Source organism: Mus musculus, chromosome 13 (assembly GCF_000001635.26).
Source record: "Mus musculus strain C57BL/6J chromosome 13, GRCm38.p6 C57BL/6J".
Classification (NCBI taxonomy): Eukaryota; Metazoa; Chordata; class Mammalia; order Rodentia; family Muridae; genus Mus; species Mus musculus.
In genome coordinates this window covers 55341923-55362893 of record NC_000079.6, presented here as the reverse complement: position 1 = coordinate 55362893, position 20971 = coordinate 55341923, and the positions used below count along the sequence as shown (strand labels likewise).

Below are 20971 nucleotides of genomic sequence, written 5' to 3'. Positions count from 1 at the left end.
CTGCATTTCGTTGGCCTGCAAGCCTAACGTGCTGCTCCATGATTGGTTGGATCCCCTTGTCGCTCATGAGAACCCTCGGCCGTGGCCGGCTGTCAGGCGACCAGGAACCTCCAAAGTTATGGAGCCGCGCTCTACTGGGATAGGAGGCTGGCCAGCCAATAAGGCTGCCATCCCGCTGGCGGCGAGGCTTTCCTTCTTAACTCTCCTGTGATCCTAGTTTGGAGGGCTTCCGGCCGGAGACCATTAGAAAAGACACCCGGAAGGCGGAAGTCTTAGGGCGGAAGTGGCCGAGAGAACAAGGAGAATGGCGGCCGAGGCCTGGCTTTGGCGCTGGGGCTGGGGCTGGGGTCAGCGGTGCCCAGGGAGGCCTGGGCTTCCTGGCCCCGGCCCGAGCCCCACGACATTTCTACATTTGCTTCTGTTGCTGGGGCCGGTGGCTGCGGATATCACCGACGGCAACAGCGAACACCTCAAGCGGGAGCACTCGCTCATCAAGCCCTACCAAGGTGAGGGAGGCCTGTAGCTGAGGGTGAGGACGCGGGCCGAAGTGGGATGGAGGAGGGCATGGCCCGTTCTGTCGAGCAGAGCAGCGCAGCGCAGTAGATTTCTGGCGCGGCCCTCTGAGCACCTGTCCACGTCCGTCTCTGCCCACAGGGGTCGGTTCCAGTTCCATGCCGCTCTGGGACTTCCAAGGCAGCACGATGCTGACGAGCCAGTACGTGCGCCTGACCCCGGACGAGCGCAGCAAAGAGGGCTCGATCTGGAACCACCAGGTGAGGCTCTCCCAAGAGGCTGAACATGACCGTTCACTGACACAGTAGTCCCTGCCTCGTCAGCAACCAAGCTTAGTAGATACACGTGCTCCTTTTTTTTCTTGTCCTGCCGATTTTTCTGTCCTGGTCGCACAGATCGTTCAGAGCGACTTGTATAGTTACTGTATGTCAGAAAGTGTGCGTGACTCTTAAAACACTTTCACCTCTTTCTTCAGAAATCACACAAGGTAAGTAATGATGTCTGCTTTTTTGATGGCTTACGAAGCAAGAAGCCAAGGTGCAGAGTTGAACATCCCTGAAGTCATAGAACAAGAAATGAGTGGAGTTGTCAGACTAAATCGAACCCACTTAATCGAGGGAAGGGCGAAACTTTATCCTTACGGCCTATTTTACTGTGTGTAGGGTACTGACCTTGCCAAACCTTACCAGATTTAGTTCTCAAACAAGGTGTTTGGAATGAATAGATTTCGTGACTTTATGCTGAGGTAGTATATAGCCACCGAATAGAATAAACAGTATTTCAACTGATCTTTCTGATCTCCACTCTTATCAATTCCCTTGATACACCCGATGCCTCCTGGTTAGCAATGGGAGAACCCCCCTTCAAGATATTTAACAGTCCTAGTTACCTTTCTCTGTGCTAGGTTGAGAGTCTTGTTAGCTATATCTACACTGAACTTACTGGCTGTGGCCTTTGCCTTTAGAGAGCAGGGAGCCAGAGATGTTATTGCCTTGGTGTGGTAACAGTGTTGTGCAATGTCTACACCAAGGAGTGTAGGTTGTCCAAGGGGAGAAAAGAAGTGATTTAGGGATAGGCCATGGCTTGAAAAGAAACCTGCTTCTCTCTAGCCTGCTTGGTCTAACCCTCCCTTCTCCCTCTACTGTCAGCAGTGGCCTAGTTTTCTCCATCACTGTATTCTCTTGGCCCTTCTGGTTGATTTTGCCATTAGTTCTGGGAGACTACACTGTCCTTGTGTTGCCTCACTTGGCTCGTCCCCGCAGCACCTCCTCTCTCCCTGCCTCCTGCCTCCACAGTGCTGCTAGGGGCGTCTGTGGTTACCCTCTTCCTTCAGCTTTGGCTCTGTCCCTTAGAGCCTGAGCTCTCTCATGAATGGAAAACTACATTCTCTCAGCACAGCGTGTCCCTCCATGACTGACATCTCCAGTCATTCTGTCAGTTTGTTCCAGCCTGTCTGCCTGGTTGCCTTCTTCCCTCAGGGGCTTTGGTCTTGCTCACTCTGTCTGGGACAGTGCCTCCTGGTTCTTCGTGACTGCTCCTTGGTTACTTCTCATCTGTTACGTCTGCGTTCAAATGCCACGCACACCAAGTGCTCGATTAAACCTCATGTCCCCAAGTCGCAGTCTGTCACATCATTCTGGCTAGGCTTTTCAGATACTTTTTTTGTTCTTCCCTTTTTATTTTATTCTGTGGTGCAATAGATTGAACCCAGGACCTATGCATGACAGGCAAGGCAAGCGTTTCACTCCTGAACTGCACGGATAACTGGAGTGCTACTTTTTTAGGTGGTGATGTAGCCTTGTGTTTTTCACATAAATGAGTTAATAGCATTACATTTTGTTTTGTAAAAAGCAAGATAAAAATATTGGCCGGGTGATGGTGGAGTGTGCCTTTAATCCCAGCACTTGGGAGGCAGAGGCAGGTGGATTTCTGAGTTCCAGGCCAGCCTGGTCTACAAAGTGAGTTCCAGGGCAGCCAGGGCTACACAGAGAAACTCTGTCTCGAACACCCCCCCCCCACCCAAAAATATGATAGAACTTTTAGGAATTGGGTTTATCCACATGTAACAGACACATCCAAGGTAGGAATCTAACTTAGGTTTGTAAGTAGTGGGAGGTTAGCATGGTGACTTGGTGATGTCATGGACCAAGGGCATTCTGCGCTTGCTTTGGCTGCGTTACACCCATCCTTTCTTCAGCTCCTGGACTTTTGCTGCTGGACCCTAATGGTTTGTAAATAATGGATGTAAATGTTTGGGTGGAAGCCGGGCGTGGTGGCGCATGCCTTTAATCCCAGCAGAGGCAGGCGGATTTCTGAGTTCAAGACCAGCCTGGTCTACAAAGTGAGTTCTAGGACAGCCTGGGCTACACAGAGAAACCCTGTCTCGAAAAACCAAAAAACAAAACCAAAACAAAATGTTTGGATGGAGAGCATTTATAGTTCTTGAGAGAAATTGCTTGGAACTCTTAGACGTTTCTATTTAATGTTTTCAAAGAAATACATCCTCCTGACAGAACAGCCAAGGTGATTTCTCCAGTTTTGTTTTGTTTGTTTGAGTCTCCCTCATTTGTATTCCATCTGGGAGAGGCACTGGCTGAGCAAACATTTCATGAGTACCCCTGCCTTCTGAGCTTCCAAGTGCCTGACGTCTGGAACACAGGGCATGGAGGGCTGAAGAGGCCTCTGCTTGTGTCGGGGTGTGTTTTGTGTCGGGGTGGGTTTTGTGTCGGGTGTGTTTGTGCGAAAGGCAGCAGCGGGGGTCTTAAGCTTCTGAATTTGTTACTGTGCCGGCTCAAAATTGTGTACCCCCTCCCTCTTTTTAAAAGTTGATGCAGAGGCTGGGGAGGCAGCCCAGACTGGGGAGGCAGCTGAGTGGGTATATAGTGTTGGCAGCACAAGTGTGGGGACCTGAGCTCAGGTCCCTTGAACTTAGGTGAAGAGCCTGGTGCCTGGCTGGCTGTAATCCCAGCCCTGAAGAGACAGAGACCAGAGGCTCCTGGAGCTTGCTGGCCAGCCTGTTAAGGAGCTCAAGGTTTAGAGAGAGGGGGAAACTTTCTTTAAAATAAGGTGGGGTGCTGGAGAGATGGCTTAGCAGTGTAAGAGCATTTGCTGCTCTTGCAGAGATAGTTTTTCTGTGTGCCTGAGTGTGTGTTCCTAGCACCCACATTGAGGGCCTCATAACTGCCTAAATCACTAACTCTAGGGTATTCAACATCCTCTGACATTTTCTGGCATCTGCACATACATATAAATAAAAATTTAAAAAAAAAAAGCACTCCTTCCCCTGAAGAAATTGTCTTGGGCTTAAATATCCGCAGAGGGCTGAGAGGGATAGTTAGGTGCTTGTCTCGGCCCTGGGTTCAGCTCCCAGCATTAAAGAAAGGCTTAAAGGATGTTGTCTCCTGCACGCCAGATAGTGCTGTTTTATAGCAAGACTGCTTAGATGGCACTTGTCTCTACTGTCAGCACTCAGGAGACTGGGAAAAACTGCTGAGAATCTGATAAGGACAGCCAGAGCTATCTCTGACAGGGGGTGGAGGGGTGGGGAGGGGGAGAAAAGAAGAAGAGGAGGGAAGGAGGAAAAAATGAACCAAGCAAATAAAAAATATGAATAACCTAAACTGAACATCGGGCTCTGTTTTGTTTTGAGATGGTCTCGTGGCTCTGGTTGGCCTCACACTTCCTACACAGCCCGGGATGGTTCCTGATTCTTGATCTTCTGCTCAGTTCTCACTTGCCGACAGTACAGGCTGTACCACCATGCACCAGTGCACATTGGGGGGTGGGGGGTGTTGTTGCAGCTGTGTGTATATGCATTCGGAGGCCAGAGGTCAGCCTCAGATGGTGTTCTTCAGGGGCCGGCGACCTTGGTTCTTGAGTCTTACTGTCCTGGAACCTGCTCTCTGGCCGATGAGTGCCGGCATGCCCCTGTCTCCCCCCCCCCCCCCCCCCCCCCAGCACTGGGAGCACACCTGTGTGGCGCCGGGACAGGCTCTCTTTACTGCGGGGTCTGCAGCCAAGCAGGTCCTCATGGTTTGCAGGGCAGGCACTGTACTCAGCTGGCTATCTCCCTAGCCCACACTATGTGTTTTGATTTTATTTTAGAAATATAGCTAGCTCTAGCTGGCCTGGTACAATAGCAAGGTAGACCAGGCTAGCCTGGAACTCAGATCTGCCTTCTTCTGACTCTGGAGAGCTGGAATTAAAGGTATGTGCTGCCGTGCCCTGCCTACCACCTTATTTTTTGAGACAGGGTCTCTAATTGAACCTGGAACTTGCCATTTCATCTAGACTGTCTAGCCAGCAAGACCTCAGGATCTGCCAGCTCGGTGCCTGCAGCTTTGGGCGCCCTGTGTCTGCTTGTACGTGGGTGCTGGGATCCAAGTGTGGGAGCTTGTGTCTGTGCAGCAGGCACTGTATGCCCGAGCCACATCTTACCTCAGCACCACACACTGTGAACAGCTGCTGTGAGATACACATCCCTGTGTGCAGCCTCTGAGAGAGAAAGTGTTAACTTAATACACAGAAGGACTTGTAGTAGAGCAGAGTAGCCTGCCATACCTGGCTTTTGTCTGTTATTTTGTGAGATAAAGTCCTGATTGGCCTTGAACTGTGATCCCAAGTGATCCTCCTGTGCCAGCCTTCTGAGTGGCTGAGACTACAGATGCTATCCCTGTACCGACCTCTTCTGATTGACTTCCGAGAGGCAGGGGGTAGCAAGTTTAAGGCCAATCAGAGCAACTTAGTAAACCCTTATTTCTAAGATTAAAAAATAAGAACTGGCAGCCAGGCAGTGGTGGTGCACACCTTTAATCCCAGCACTTGGGAGACATGCAGGCAGATTTCTGAGTTCAAGGCCAGCCAGGTCTATAGAGTGAGTTCCAGGATATCCAGGACTACATAGAGAAACCCTGTCTCGAAAAACCAAAAACCAAAACCAAAAAAAAAAACAAAAAAAACCCATACATACATTAAAAAAGAAAAAAAAGGACTGTGGAGATGGTTTGTAAGGTAGGAGTACCTGCTGCTCAGGCCTGGCAACTTGCCTTGGATCCACAGAGGAAGGAGCACACTGACTCCCAGTTTTCTCTACTACAGTCAAGTGTTTCCCACAAATAATGATAGATAGAGGTTAGAGGCTAGAAAGTGAGTTCCAGCAAGTGTTGTGCTCCTCCTTAGGGAAGAAACGGGCTGTCTGACACTGCATTCATCCCAGCTCAGCAGCAGTGAATGAATGGATAAATGAATCCAGAGCCTAGATTTGGATTTCATCTCACTCTGACATATCAGGGTCAGCCTTCTCTCTTACTGGTTTCTCTCCCCCCCCTCCCCCCTTGGTCTGGACATTTCTTACTCATTTTCCCTCTTTAAAATTTCCTTTTGATAATTCCCTTTTAGTTTGTGTGTGTGTGTGTGTGTGTGTGTGTGTGTGTGTGTGTGTGTGTGTGTGTGTGCATTAGTGTATTTCTTGCATGTATGTCTGTGTGAGGGCGTTGGGTCCCCTGGAACTTGATTGGAGGCAGTTATGAGCTGCCATGTGGGTGCTGGGAATTGAACCAGGGTCCTCTGGAAGAGCAGCCAGTGCCCTTACCTCAGAGCCAACCCTCCAGTGCTCACTTTGCCTCTTATTAGTCTGGAAGTTGTTTGCTTGTTTCTCGGGGCTTTATTGTTGTTGTTATTTATGTTTGTGCTTCTGTGTGTGTGCAAACGTGTACAGGTGCCCCATCGGATCCCCTGGAACTAGATAGAGTTAGGGGCAGTTAAGGGTGCTGGGTGCTGGGAACTGAACTCAGGTCCTCTGGAAGAGCCACTGCTCTTTACCTGCTCAGTCATCCATCCAGCCTCTTGTTTTTCAGTTTGTTACAGTTATCTTGGGCAGTAGGTGCCCAGAAGGCAGGTGCTATAGGTGTCAAGCGCTTAGGAGGCAGAAGCAGGAAGTCTGCTTGCTCAAGCCTGTCCTGAGCTACATGCCAAGACCCAAGAACCTGTTGTAAAGTGACAAGGCTGGGGGTGCCCAAAACCTGCCTTGGACCTACATACGACACTGCAAAAATAACCCTCTCCAAACACAGCACGAACACGCACACGCACACTCTGCCAGAGTCTAAGGATAATGTGTGCCTTTGCTTTCTCCCGGGACAGTGCTGGGCCTTAGATCTCTTGGTTCATCCTGTGGCCGACCTTTACTTGAGTCTTCTTCTGTGAGTGGTGCAGAACTGTGCTGCCAGCTATAGGTGCGAGTTCTGAACTGATGGTTGGCTCTTCCTTCTTCCTGAGCCTCTGACTTTCCGCGTGGATCGGATCACTTTCCTTCTCCAGGAAGATGGAGAGACACTGAGAGGGCTGCTGGCCGTTTGTGCTTCTCCGTGTTTTGCTTTCCTTGTCTGAAATTGTCTGCTGCCGACTCTTAGCTCCTTGAAGGGGATCTGGTACTGGTTTAACTTCTGGTTGCATCCTTCTGTAATCTGGTTGCATCCTTCACCTCAAGACGACAGGACATTATGAAGTTGGGTATGCTGGCTTAGGACTTGGGAGTTAGAGGTAGGGAGATCAGGAGTTCAAGGCCAGCCCTTGTTATAGATAGTGAGGTCTAGAGCAGCTCGGACTCTCTGAGACTTTGTGTTGTCTCAGGACCAACAAAAACAGGCTGGAGAGATGGCTCAGTGGTTAAGGGCATGCTTTGCTCCTGCAAAAGGCCTGAGCTTGCTTCCCAGCAACATTAGACAGGACACAACAGCCAGTGTAATCCAAGCCGCTGACTGCCATGACAATAAAGTACATCTTTTAAAAAAACACAAATAGCATCACATTGGAAATACGTGAAAAGGAGAAAGCACAGAGAGACTAGGAGTGACCAGTACCCACCCCTGGGTGTCCTCGGAGAGGTCATCTTTTTGAGCAGGTTCATAGTGTCCGGATGGAACCTAGGCAAGCGCTACAACCACAGTTCTCAGTATGCCACTGTTAGGATGGGGCGTACGCTCAGTTCGCATCCAGAATGTAGCATGTCGTTATTCTCCTCTGGCTGTAGAACTGTTGGGGTTTAACAGATCTCTGCTGCTTTGGTCCAGTCTCCTGTGTCTCAATTTGGAATTGAATTGTTTGTGCCTTTTACTCTGGGATCTTACTGTCAATTTTGAATCTTTTCTCCGCCCCCTGCACCATTCTTGATATTTGTCTGAGTAACCTTGGATATATTATCTCTTCATCTGTTGCTAAGTTTCTCCCTTATATTATCATATATTGTCCTGAATGTTGTTTCTTAGTGAGTTTAAGAATACCACTAACCTGCTGAATACTCATAATTGTCCTTGGACTCCTTGGCTGTGGTTACTGGGAGCTCAGTCTCTGAAGCCCCTGTGCTTTCATGGGTTTCAGCCCCACCTTGTCCCTTTGGTGTCTGGTTACTTGTCATCTCTGCTGAAATTGGCAGAGTCACTTAACCCTAATTCCTGGAAGAGGACCCAACATGGAGCTGAGTCCCTCCCTGGGTGGACCCCTCTAGTATCCTTTCTTTTAGATTTTAGACTCAGACAAGGCCTCCGTCTCCCTCGGCAGACCTTGGGTCAGACTCTTTGTCCTGTCTTTGTGGCTACTTGTCATCATCTCTTAGCTGCCTCTTCCCAGTCCATGGCTGTGCCCAGACCAGTGAAATTCCAGAACTGGGGAAGTTGTCACACAGGTACTTACTGATTCCTGTTCTGTGGCCAGGGTGGTTCCCCAGTGTCTGCCAGGTCACAAGCTGATGAATCGGTCAGTGCACCAGCCACACTGCCTGTGGTGGGACAGAGTATATTTTAATTTCTTCATTGAAATGCTCCTGGTTACAAGAGAAATGTTTCATTGTGCTGTCAAGTTCCTGTTTGTCTTCTCTTCCCAAGCCAGGGACTGTTTCCCTTTGGGAACTGTACAGACAGTGACAGGACCACCTCTAATTGAACACCTGGGGAGAGTGTTGTTCATGGCTAAGAACACAAGAGGGAGAGACACTGGAAAATTGGCATCTCAACCTTGAGGATCAGGAGTTGGAGGGTGGGCTTGAAAGTGCAGAAATGCTTTGTGGGGAGTGGATATTTTCCTGGGTGTTGGGCACACAGCCTTTTTCACTCCTTCTGTGGTGCCTCGGATGTTGCCATGGCTGCTGTCAGCCATGCAGGCCCCCAGGTTGCCGCCTGTGAGGAAGGGCTTCTGATGATGTTAGGTTGCTTGTGTTTGTTGCTGTGGGCTAGCTCGTTCTAGCCAGCCCATCTGCAGTGGGCTTACAGCATCCTCATAGATAGACAGGCTCGGGGTGAGGGAGAGGGAGAGCTAGGTTTCTGTCTTAGTCAGGGTTACTATTGCAGTGATAAACGCCATGACCAAAAGCTGCCTGGGGAGGAAAGGGTCTGGTTTTCTTTACAGCTTATAAGTCCGGGGTACCACAGGTCATTCTGAAGGGGTCACCCTCAGCCCTCAGTCTACACTGCTCTCCTCCTTTGCCCTGCCTGCTTGTCTTTCTCCCAGCACCCTGGGTTTTGCATGGCTACCATCTCATCCTTTATTCTTCTCCCAGGCTCTGTGGGTCCAAGTCCAGGTGCTCTTGAGATTGGCATTGTTAAATAGCTGCATCAGACCGAGTGGGGTGTGGCAGCTCAGGCCTGTAATCCCAGCACTCAGGAGGCTGAGGCTAGCTATGGGTACATCCCTGTCTTCATCACTCACACACACTTAAAGAGGAAGGAAGGGAGGGAGGGAGGGAGGGAGGGAGGGAGGGAGGGAGGGAGGGAGGGAGGGAGGGAAGGGGAAGGGGAAGGGGAAGGGGAAGGGGAAGGGGAAAGGAAAAAGGAAAGGAAAGGTAAGGTAAGGTAGGGGCTGGAGAGATGGCTTAGCTGTTAAGAGCACTGATTGCTCTCCCAGAGGTCCTGAGTTCAATTCCCAGCATCCACATGGTGGCTCACAACCATCCGTAATGAGATCTGATGCCCTCTTCTGGTGTGTCTGAAGTCAGTTACAGTGAACTTACATACATAACTTAAAAGGGGCTGGTGAACCTCTCTAATGTTCTAGGACAGGCACTCAGCTGAGGATGATAAAGTTGGGTGGAGGTTATATGCTGAGGAAAAAGGCCTGGGTTGGCAGAGGCTGAGAGCCTCAGAGAGCCTAGAGACAGCATCTGGGGCCGGTATCACTTAAGGTCCCGTTGCCTGACCCCTGAACCTTGAAGTGATTGCCTGGTTTAGGTGGGGTGGGGAGTAAGGTGTGGAACTGAACAGGCCAGGCCCTGCTCCAGCTTGCTTGAAAGCCTTGGTATTCTGAGGGCCTCTCTGCTCCCTTTTCAGCCATGCTTCCTTAAGGACTGGGAAATGCACGTCCACTTCAAAGTCCATGGCACAGGGAAGAAGAACCTCCACGGAGATGGCATTGCCTTGTGGTACACCCGAGACCGCCTCGTACCAGGTGAGGAGGGGCACGGGTGTGGCTGCTGGCCCACCACAGCGGTGAGTGGCCCCGGCAAGTGCCTGCTATGGTTACTGTGCGCCTCTGCTGGGAGACTGCTGCTGACCAGAGTCTTGCTCTGGAGGGGGTGGGAGAGCCTTTGGGGCTGTCTAGCCCCACCCACTCACTACCACACGGTTTTAACCAGTCAGCCTGTTTACTATTTTTAGGTTTTTAGAGACTTGGACTATATATCCCAGGCTGGGTTTAAATTCATTAGCCCAGGCTACCTAAAACAGGAAAATATTCCTTCTGCCTGAAACTTATACCACCACACCTGGCCATTTTCCTATAGATTTTTAGAAATATTTGTGTGTGTGCACATGTGCCCATGCATATCATAGCACCTGTGGAGAGCAAAGGGTAGCTTGGTGTAGTCGGTTCTGTCCTTCTACCTTCATGTATTTTCTGGGGATGGAACTCAGTCATCAGGCCTGGTGGCAAGGGCCTTTACCTGCTGGCCGTTCATGGGTCCATTCTGCCTTATTTTTTTCCTTAAAGATTTATTTATTATATGTAAGTACATTGTAGCTGACTTCAGACACACCAGAAGAGGGAGTCAGATCTCATTACAGGTGGTTGTGAGCCACCATGTGGTTGCTGGGATTTGAACTCAGGACCTTTGGAAGAGCAGTCAGTGCTCTTAACTGTTGAGCCATCTCGCCAGCTCCCATTCTGCCATTTTTAAAGAGCAAACACAAAGACTGTGCAACCAGCAAAGTGTAAGGCGCCGCCTCTGGGGCCCTTGCAGAAAATTTACCGCTTGTAGTTTCAGGTGGCTCCATACACGTGTCCTAGATTGGGCACTGCCAGTACCTAATGCTTGCCTTCGTGACTACCCTCATAGTTAAGGCCTCAGTCTTCATTGCTGTTCAGTGGGACTTTGCTATGGCCCTGGCTGACCTGGTACCATGAAGCTGAAGCTGTCCTTGAATTCATGGCACTCGTACTGAGCCTCAGCTTCGAGTTCTCTGTCCTGAGAGGCCTGGGTCCCTCCCCACCTGCTTTGTCCTTCAAGGGTCCTTCCTTCCTGGGTGATGTGCCAATGGTTGGACTTTCTTTCTTCTGCCTAGGTCATCTCTATTGATCCTATTCTGAAATATCTCCTAATTCCAGGGCCTGTGTTTGGAAGCAAAGACAACTTCCATGGTTTGGCCATCTTCCTGGACACGTATCCCAATGATGAAACCACTGAGGTAGGACCCCACTCTTCCTCTGCAGGGCAGGCAGGCGAGCAAGGGCTGGGCTGCTGGCTTGAGAATGGGGACTAGAACTTGGCTGTGGTTAGCCTAAAGCGTCCTCCAGGGGCAGGGTGGTGGTGCCCACGGGCTGGCAGGCACGAAGTAACCAGTGTGTCGGTTCCAGCGTGTGTTCCCGTACATCTCGGTGATGGTGAACAATGGCTCTCTGTCGTACGATCATAGCAAAGATGGACGATGGAGTGAGTTGGCAGGCTGCACGGCTGACTTCCGCAACCGGGACCATGACACCTTCCTAGCTGTACGCTATTCCCGGGGCCGCCTCACGGTGAGCAGGCCTAAGGGGGAGGCCACTGAGCCTATGCTGGCTCCACAGAGGCTCCAGGAGGTGGTGGGCTGGGGCCTGGGTGTGAGCTTGACCTGCCCACTGACTGCAGGTGATGACTGACCTGGAAGACAAGAACGAGTGGAAGAACTGCATTGACATCACAGGGGTGCGCCTGCCCACTGGCTACTACTTTGGAGCCTCTGCTGGCACCGGCGACCTGTCTGGTGAGTGTGTGAAAGGATGCTCTCAGCAGTTAACGGCCTCCCTTCTCTGCAGGCCTTCCTCATTTCCCATCAGCTGTAACTATTGGTGTGCCCGAGGGCAGGCCCAAGCAGTCAGCTGGCCTCTTTATCCTGTATCTTTAGGTGAGAGGAGACTTTGGGTCTAGGTATTGTAGCTTGATGGGTTCCTAGTGCCAGGTCTATAGGAACACAGGTGTTTAGTCTCCCCTCAGCCACCCCTTTGAACATCGCCCTTGCCCATCAAGGTGAAGGGGTGTCCCTACCTTTCTAGTTGCCTGGGATAACACACCTTGGTGTCACCCTGGACCTTGTCTCATGCCACTACTTATTCTTTGACAAGTCCCAGTGTCTGTCTTTCTCCCTGCTGCATTCACACTGCCACCTCTCACTGGCACCCACATGTTGTCCCTCCCTCCTTCCATACTAGCACCCTGACGTTCTGTCCCTGGTGCCTGGAGAGTCATCTCTGTGCTCAGAACTGTAATGGCCGCCATCCCAGTTGTTATGCCAGGCCCCTCCCCATGCCTCCTCCCTGCCTTGGCTTCTCCCTGTGCTGAAGGTGACTCAGCTGCCCTGTCCTTTCTGCGTGGGACCTGGTCATGTCTTTAGTGACTTCCTTAAGTGTGAAGTTGCCTGCTTCCCTCCTTTAAAATCGTTCACTTCTACAGTCCATGATGTCTTCCCCCATCCCTTCCCCAGCTTTGGTTTCTATGTAGCTTGTCTTAGCTATGTCATTTCCTATGCTTCCTGGTTGTGGTCCTGTCCCTCCACTCCCCACATTACAAGTGGCTGTGACCCAGCCTACTAGTGATGTTTAGAAAGGCCGCAGCCCTGGACCCAGCTCCAGCTGACCAGAACTAGGCTGTGATGTGCATGAGCTCGCAGGGCTTATTTATCCCCAGGATAAACTCTTAGGGACTGAACTGTCCCCTCTATCCAGAGGCCATGTAGTCCCAGAATGTCTGTTGTTGTGGTGTCTCTTTAAAGTTCCTATACCCCAGGGGGCTGGGGAGATGGCTCAGTGGTTAAGAGCACTGACTGCTCTTCCGAAGGTCCTGAGTTCAAATCCCAGCAACCACATGGTGGCTCACAACCATCTGTAACAAAATCTGATGCCCTCTTCTGGAGTATCTAAGGACAGCTACAGTGTACTTACATATAATAAATAAATAAATAAATCTTTTTTTTTTTTTTTAAAGTTCCTATACCCCACTTCACTAGTCAGCAGACTTGTGTCAGTAATGGACCCAGCATGCCCTTGCTCTTTCCTGTCCCCTGGCTTACCTGGGATTTCATCTGACAGTGCTCCCGTATGTCTTCAGGGGTTTTTGATAGAACAGATGGCTGTCTGTGGCAGGTAGTTATTCCATAGTGCTATTTGGAGTGGCCATTTGAAGAGACAGGCGGGCACCAGGGTTTTTATTGGGGGAAAGGGAGGGCAGGGTCTCTATGTAACTTCAGCTGACAGTCTCTGTGTAGACCAGGCTAGCCTCAGTTTTTTGAGGTCCACTTGCCTCTGCCTCCTAAGTACTGGGGTCAGAGGCATACACCACCACACCAGCCACTAATTTCTTTTTTTTTTTTTTTTAAAGATTTATTTATTTATTTATTATATGTAAGTACACTGTAGCTGTCTTCAGACACTCCAGAAGAGGGAGTCAGATCTCGTTACAGATGGTTGTGAGCCACCATGTGGTTGCTGGGATTTGAACTCCGGACCTTTGGAAGAGCAGTCGGGTGCTCTTACCCACTGAGCCATCTCACCAGCCCCCAGCCACTAATTTCTTAGGTGTTGATTTCTTTCAATTTTCACATAACTGAAATCAAGGGAAATTTCCCCAAGATAAGCAGAAAACGGCAGAGCCTGGGTGACAACCAGAGTCTGACTCGGAAGTTGGGTCTCAAGGCTCGACCCTCTTCTTCAAGGGTCTGTCAGTTTTAGACGCCAGGGGCCTGCCCACCCTGGCCACCAGCTGCTTGTGTATGGCTCCTTCCTCCTCACTGCAGCTCCTGTCTCCCCACCCCAGAGAGCCTTGCTTCACATACACATTAGTGGGTGTGCGAGTGTACATGTGGAGTTGCTTGGCCGGGAGCCACATCCTGGACTCAGTGCGTCACCTCTGGGATATTTGGAGTATCTTTTATGTCTATGGTGGTGGTGAACATGTCCTTTCCAGGCGTAGTTGCTGACGGCTCCTTTGTTATCTGCAGCCTGTGTATGGCCTGACAAGACCATAGCGCTGCTCCTTCTCTTGGACGTATTGGGATTGTGAGGCAGCCCTAGAATGGTTACAGTGGCCCTCACATCCTCTGCTTAGCAACGTGTCCCGCACTGCATGGCATTTGTGTGCCCTGGCCATTGTGGTGGCTCAATGTGGACACTGCTTCGATTTTACAAAGAAACTAAGCCTTGAAGCCTCTAGATCATCTCCAACATCATAGTTAATGCTTGCCTCTCTGTTCTGTCCTCTCTCTCTCTCTCGAGCACTGCCAACTTCTCCACACCTAGGCTTGAGCCCCGGCTTTCACACATACTAACTTAGCATTGAGCTGCACTCCAGCCCGGGATGCTGCCTGCCCAGGAGAGGAGACTGCTGGGCAGAAACCCGCTCTCCCTGGGCTGGCCCTTGTGAGGCTGAGGAAGCAGCTTTCCCTGGGGAGGGCAGTGGCCATGTCATGAGGTGGGACCCTCTCTGCCTCTAGACAACCACGACATCATCTCCATCAAGCTGTTCCAGCTCACGGTGGAGCGGACGCCTGAGGAGGAGAGCATCGACTGGACCAAGATTGAGCCTGGCGTCAATTTCCTCAAGTCCCCCAAAGGTGGGTGGGTGTGTGTGTGTGTGTGTGTGTGTGTGTGAGTGTGTGAGTGTGCGTGCAGCCCCTCTGCTCCTGTCTTAGCTGGGCTCTGGCCTCTGAGCTCTGTGGCTGGAGGCCAGGAGCTTGGGCCAGGTTGGCTTTGGTGAGTGTTTGAGTAAAGAATGAGTTGCTGTCTTACTGTGTGGATCCTGCTGAGGCTCTGACACCTTGTTGTCATGTGCGTGAGCGTCTCATGTCCACTTCCTGTGCTAAAGCGTCAGGTCCACGTGAACATAACGTGCCGAGTCTCCCTACCACGCCAGCTTCTGTGAACACTTAGGAGCTGACTGAGGTTTGCTCGGCCAGAAAGAAAGGTGGCAGTTGGCCTATAACCCAGCCTTGGTTCCCTCCACTAGCACAGTTCTGCCTCACATTTGACCAGCGTTCTAGGTAGAAGAAATAGGCACCTGGATTTCTTTCCATCCCTCAGAGCCACAGCCTGCCAACCATGGATCCCCTGAAAGTATAGGCCCCTATCCTGTCTTTCCAGCTCTCTAGGAAAAACCAGAGCACACTGTTCTTTGTAATTTTATCTGTGTAGCCTGGGCTGGCCTTGAACTCGCTGTGTAACTGACTGTGATGTTGGCCTTTTGAGTCTCCTGTCTCTACCCTGGGTGTAGGAATTACAGGTGTAGCTACCAGGCCTGGTGTTTGATATCTCACGGTTTTTAAACTTTACTGTTACTCTGTTTAATTCTGTGCAGTCAGCCTTGTGTGTGTGCCTGTAGTGGCTGGAGGCCTTGGGTGCCCTGGAGTCGCAGTTATGGGCAGTTGTGAGCCTCCTAACCTGTGTGTTGGGAAGCGAACTTAAATCAGTATGGACTCTGAACTCCTGAGCTATTCTCCAGCCGTAGATTTTAGAGCTAAGTTAATGCTGCCATATAGCACCGTTTATCACTCTGGCTGTTGCTCCCAGAAAGCCGATGGCTTCGCCCCACCTGCATCCCTGGGGGCCAATCGAGATGGCTCATTTGTCCACTCAGTGGGTGGCTGCTGTCTCCAAAGGGATTGAGCAGTGACAGGCCATAGGGACCCATGGAAGCTACAAGGCTAAGCTGCTTGTAGGGGAATCATGCGGCCTCTGAAGTACTAGCTCGGAGCTGGGTAGATTTCATCTGACCCCTGCCCTTTGCCTGTGCTGTGCTGGGTGTAAGCTGGAGTGCCTGTCTGTCCAGTTCTACAGAGCTACTGTGAGGTAGCCCCTTCATGCTTTGTATGGTAATCTTTGTCTTTTTCCATAGACAATGTGGACGACCCCACTGGAAACTTCCGCAATGGGCCCCTGACAGGATGGAGGGTGTTCCTGCTGCTGCTGTGCGCACTCCTGGGCGTTGTCGTCTGTGCTGTGGTGGGCGCTGTGGTGTTTCAGAAGCGCCAGGAACGGAACAAACGTTTCTACTGAGGCCGGTCTGGCTGGGAAGGGCCTGACCTTGGGCCAGGGCTCTTATGTGAACTTTTTTCTACTGGGATTGTAAAAACCAACGAACCTTATTTCTTAACTGTTTCAAAGAAATAATTAAAGTATTTTCATACATTTTGCTTCTTGCCCAGCTGAGACAGCGGGCAGGGCTGGGGTCAGGGTTTAGCATCCCCACAGCTGGAGGTTTTTGCTCCATCCCAAGGCTAGCTCTCAGGAGCAAGCAAGTCTGTATTTGGGGCCCAGGTGAGGCCCTGTGTATGGGATGGCTACTTAGGGTTCCAGGCAGTGGTTTTGTTCTGAGGCCTGCGGCAGCAAATGGGATTTGTGGTTCTGGACCTCCCAGTAGCTTTTTACAAAGACAGACCTCAGCCAAGGCTGGAGGACCGTTCAGTAGGGCCAAGGTGTGACAGTTTACTAAAAGTAGCCCGTCTCAGCCTCATGCCTGTCCTAAGGGCTTTTTTCCACATCTGGTGATTCCCGGTCCCTTCTCTGACCTAGAGCAGAGAGATGGTGGCTGTCACATTGCCATTTGGGGAAGCATGACTCTCAGGTCAAGCAGGACTCACCCCATTCTGCCTGGTATGCAATGTTTTGGGAATAGGGTATTGTACACAGGATGTGACCTCAGCCCAGGGCACAGGCACTGGGGACAGAGGGGCAATGACAGAAATCTTGAGATTGAGGTGATCTGGAAGGAGCTGCTGAGCCAGGAATGGAAGACAGCTGGATGGCAGTGCTGCTCCCTTTGGGCGGCTTGAGGGGACAAGGCTGGGGGGCCGAGTGGAAAGCAGGCAATACCACAGCCAGCTTCCGGTCTCTGGCACCCTCCCCAGTCCAGCTCTAGGGACTCACCAAGTCTGCCTCCTTCCTCGCCATCCCCTCCCCACAGTCAATGCTTGGTCTCTTACCTCACAAGCAAAGGCTGCCATCCATGCAGTGCGGCGTCCTCAGTTCGCTTTGTTGCTGCAGGAAAGGAGTGGTGGAAGCCCATGGAGTGAACACGGCTGTTTTGTTAGTACCACCGTCTTTACCTTCTCTCAGCAGAGCTGTTCGCTGAGCTGCTAGGAGCCATCTGTCCTTGTCGGAAACTGTTCATGGTCATGTGTCCAGAGGTAGTCACAGCAGCTGCCAGCTGCAGCTTGCTCCCAGGCTTATGAGCCTGTCATGGAGCCTCAGGAACCCCGTCTTTTTGACACATTGCTCTCTAAGCATGCATTGCCTATTTGCTGTGACACCATGTGGGCCGTGTCCAAGCAGTTACGTTCTGCGTGACAGCAGGCCTGGGACCTGAAGCATCAGGCTTCTGCCGTCGGGAAGGACCTCAGTTCCTATTCTAACTTGGCCTTCCTGATGTCCAGAGTTATTAGCTACATTATAATCAAGATTTACCTTTGTGTATTAGAGCCTCCTTAGCAGCTGCTGTAGCATTGGGAGATAACTCAATAAAACACTTGTCTGACAGTACTGGCGGCTGATGGTCTCTGGGGCTCACTAGTCTAGTTGGGGACTTCCATGCCAAAGGAGGCACATGGCATTCCCAAAGATCACACCCAAAGCTGTCCTCTGGTCTCCACACACATGGCATAAAACAAAACAAAACAAACCCCTGCTTTCTCCATATTTGGCCTAGTAAATCTTGTGGTGTAGGACCAGGCAGGGTCTGCAATGAACCTTAGATGCCAGCACTTAGTGAGTTTGTTTAACCTTCCAGGTGGGCTCTCCATCCCTCATCACATAGCCTCACTGTACTTGTGAAGAACTGTTTCTAAGTTCACCCCAGAGTTGTCTGTCTGCACACAGGAATGATTCCACAATTAGTTTTTTTGTCATATGTTCCTAAAAATGGCCTTCCTAATCAACACTGAAGCACAAATGTGTACCCCTCCTTGTATCTTCTCTGCAGTGTTGGAGATGCAAACCTGCCGACTCACGTGGCCTCCTTTGTCCCCTCCCCACAGAGATGATGGTTGTTAAAGTGTTCCTTAAATTGTGTATTTTAAAACTTTGTTTTGCTTTAAAAAGCTTTTAAATGGTGTTTGGATGTATTCCTCAGCTCTTCGAGCAGCATGGCCGTGTCCTGGACATGTAACCCAAGATGTCGCTCAAGATGTCTTCTGTGCACACTGGTGACCGCTCTTAGCACCGTACCAGACTGTCAGATGGCCTCTGGCGGTGCTTATACCTGGTGCAGCCTCCAATGTTCTTGAATTGTGTTCTCACACGTCATGAGAAGTTTGGGTCTGCAGCTTGTATCCAGTTCCAGTTTTGCTAGCCAGAGCTACGATGCATTCTGAAGAGAATTTTTCTCCCCTTCCCACCCCCACTCCCTCAGCAGCTCTGCTGTGTGCTTTTCTGCACCAGGCTGGCAGTCTCTGCTCACCGGTCACGTGCGTCCTCTGACGCTTTAGTTCCAACTCCTGTTACTGATGTTGTGGAATTGTTATTTTCAGCCTCCTGGTTATAAGCTTTGCAGAGGTTCCTTCCCACATGCTTAGCTTCCTGATTTGCTAATGACGTCATTTGATGTGCCATCTGCATTTAAATGGCACTTATTAATCTTTTCCAAAGATGATTTTCCTGAAGGTTTCTAACTTTGGCCTTTAAAAATTTGCACTTTGTTGAGGTGGGTCTTATGGAGTGCTGATGTCATCGCCCCTGCTGTCTCCACCCAGTTGTGGCCAAGTTTTCCTGACTCTGTCATCTTCCAGCACCCACTCCTGACCTTGTCCCTTTCTCTTCTCATCAGCTGGGATGCTTCTCCTCCCAGCTGCTTCCATGTGGACCTGTGGCTCAGGAGACCCAGAGGACATGAGGTGCGGAAGGTCTTCCCTTCCTGCCTGGAATATGGTAGGACCCTGGGGGTACAGAAGCAAGCGCCTGTGACAGGGCTGGAGAGAGCACATACCTGTTAGATAGGGGGCCTCCAGGTCAGCACTGAAGCCCTGCCTCAAGCCTTAGATTGTCAACTGCTGGGGTTTTGTGTGTGTGAGTGTGTGAAAGAAATAAATCCCTATTTGTTCAGACTAGTGTGAGTTGTGTGCTCTGTTACTTAATCTGAAAACAGCCTAACCTCTCCCCAGTCCACCCTGGCCTCTAGCTGATATGTGCACACAAGCAGCTCTTTTAAAGTCACTTCCTAAGCAAGCCTCATGACCCAAGTTGAATCCATTTGTAATGAGTGTCATCTAGTCTGGGACACACAAACCCGAAAGATGAAGGGAATCAGAAGATGAGGCTGTGGAGGAAGCGCAGACAGCTTTATTCCTTTAGGATGGATGGCTCTGGCTTTGGTATTGCATAGGGCTCCTGGCTCTTCCCTTCCCCCAGTGGTCCAGTTTAGATACCTATCCCAGTGTCTCCCTGGCCATTTCTCCTCACAGGCTTACCGTGAGGTCTTTCTGGGTGGCTTGCAGTGGGCCTGTCTCTCGGGGCAATGGCCACTCTAGCTAATTGCTGCTGAGAAGGGGTGGAGTCTGGGGTGATGACTCCTGCGGTTGGTGCATGCTACTGTGGTCAAGTTGTGACAGGCATCAAGCTTCCAGGTAAAAACCCACTGTAATTTTATGGTTAACTGTCTTTTCTCCTTCTCTAGAAGCCACCCAGAAAGACCTCACGGTAAGCCTGTGAGGAGAAATGGCCAGGGAGACACTGGGATAGGTATCTAAACTGGACCACTGGGGGAAGGGAAGACCCATGCAATACCAAAGCCAATACCATGCAGCACATAGAGAACGCCACACTGTGAAATAAATATTTTCCTTTACTCCTTGGCTGCTTGGTTTTCTGTTCTGTCAAGAGTCGGGGACCAGGCTGGATCGGGGAAGGGGCTTTGGAAGGCATTTTGGGACCAACATGCTTAGATCTGAAGCAGGAGAGCCAAACCCCATCGTCAAAGCCAGCTGCTCTGTGACTCAAACAGCACAAAACAATTTAGTGTCTACACAGCAGGTATTTGTTCCTCTGCAGAACTGACCCTGGTGGTTTACCCTGGGCGGGAGACTGACTGTGTCAGTGGCTGGGCCAGAGCTCCTTTTAACCAGGACAGATCTGTCCAGGTGAGGTTCATCATGCAGTAGGAACAGGGAAAAGCTCTCCTCTGAGTCTCTAAGCCTCCTGTCCAGAGTGACTGGCAGTGAGCAGCTGTGGTCAGTGAGGGCCGTGCTGGCAGGAGGGCCTGCCTTTACTTGTCCATCGCTAGAGACCCTCCCTGCCTAGACTCGTGCCGCAGGCCCTTTTGGGTCCCTTTGTGTGGCACGGGTCTCTAGTCGCAGGTGGGCAAAGGTCGGCGGTTGACAGACAGACCAACACGAGAGATTGTGTAGAATCTGAATGTATTGTCACAAAGTGTACCCCAGTCTTATATAGTACAGAAAATTCAAGCAGTCGGAAGTCATAGCAGGCAAGGTACATTGAAGTTACCAGGTACAAAACAAAGGAATGACTACAAAAGGATTTACAGGAACCAGGTAAATGTTTACAGTAAAGATAAAGCAGTCCTGCCTAGGGTCAGCTCAGTGACAGGTAAGGATTTCACACTCTAGTGCTATACCTTTGAACCTTGTGAAGGCCAGCACCAGGGGGTTCTGCTCTTGGCAGGCCTCATGAATAATGCAATATCACAACCCCCCTAATTCCTAGGCCTTGCTAAATTCTTATATGAGTGTAACTTTTAAGTATCTGGAGAATCTCCATTTGTCAGGAGAATTCACCAACTTGCTTCTAATATGCAATGTAGCCTGTACTGAAGATTTCTATCTCAGTGGGATTCCCTGGCTCTATTTTGGTATTCCCTTGATTGGGTATGATTTGCTACTGTCCTTAGTAGACCAGCTCTGAGCTACTGGCTCCGTCTTTTGTAATGCTTAGTTACTGAATAGGTTAGCTTCCTTACTGCATTCTTACAGGATTCTAAGCTCACAGGCTTCTGGGACCTTGG

The 20971-nt window shown here is 50.6% G+C and overlaps 1 protein-coding gene across 1 annotated transcript; it reads left to right on the top strand.

Moving 5' to 3' along the window:
* The first annotated feature begins 110 nt into the window (after positions 1-110).
* Lman2 (lectin, mannose-binding 2) lies at positions 111-19061 on the top strand. The gene is made up of 8 exons (NM_025828.3): positions 111-506; positions 655-773; positions 9831-9948; positions 11104-11183; positions 11353-11514; positions 11624-11738; positions 14460-14579; positions 15857-19061. The coding sequence occupies exons 1-8, from the start codon at positions 305-307 to the stop codon at positions 16015-16017; spliced, it is 1077 nt and encodes a 358-aa protein (NP_080104.2). The 5' UTR covers positions 111-304; the 3' UTR covers positions 16018-19061.
* The last annotated feature ends 1910 nt before the right edge of the window (positions 19062-20971 follow it).

Bases quoted from the DNA above. Each gene is read 5' to 3' on its own strand.
- Lman2 (NM_025828.3), top strand. From the start codon at position 305: ATGGCGGCCGAGGCCTGGCTTTGGCGCTGGGGCTGGGGCTGGGGTCAG. The intron at 507-654 runs GTGAGGGAGGCC...CTCTGCCCACAG, and splicing joins GCTCATCAAGCCCTACCAAG to GGGTCGGTTCCAGTTCCATG. The intron at 774-9,830 runs GTGAGGCTCTCC...CTCCCTTTTCAG, and splicing joins GCTCGATCTGGAACCACCAG to CCATGCTTCCTTAAGGACTG.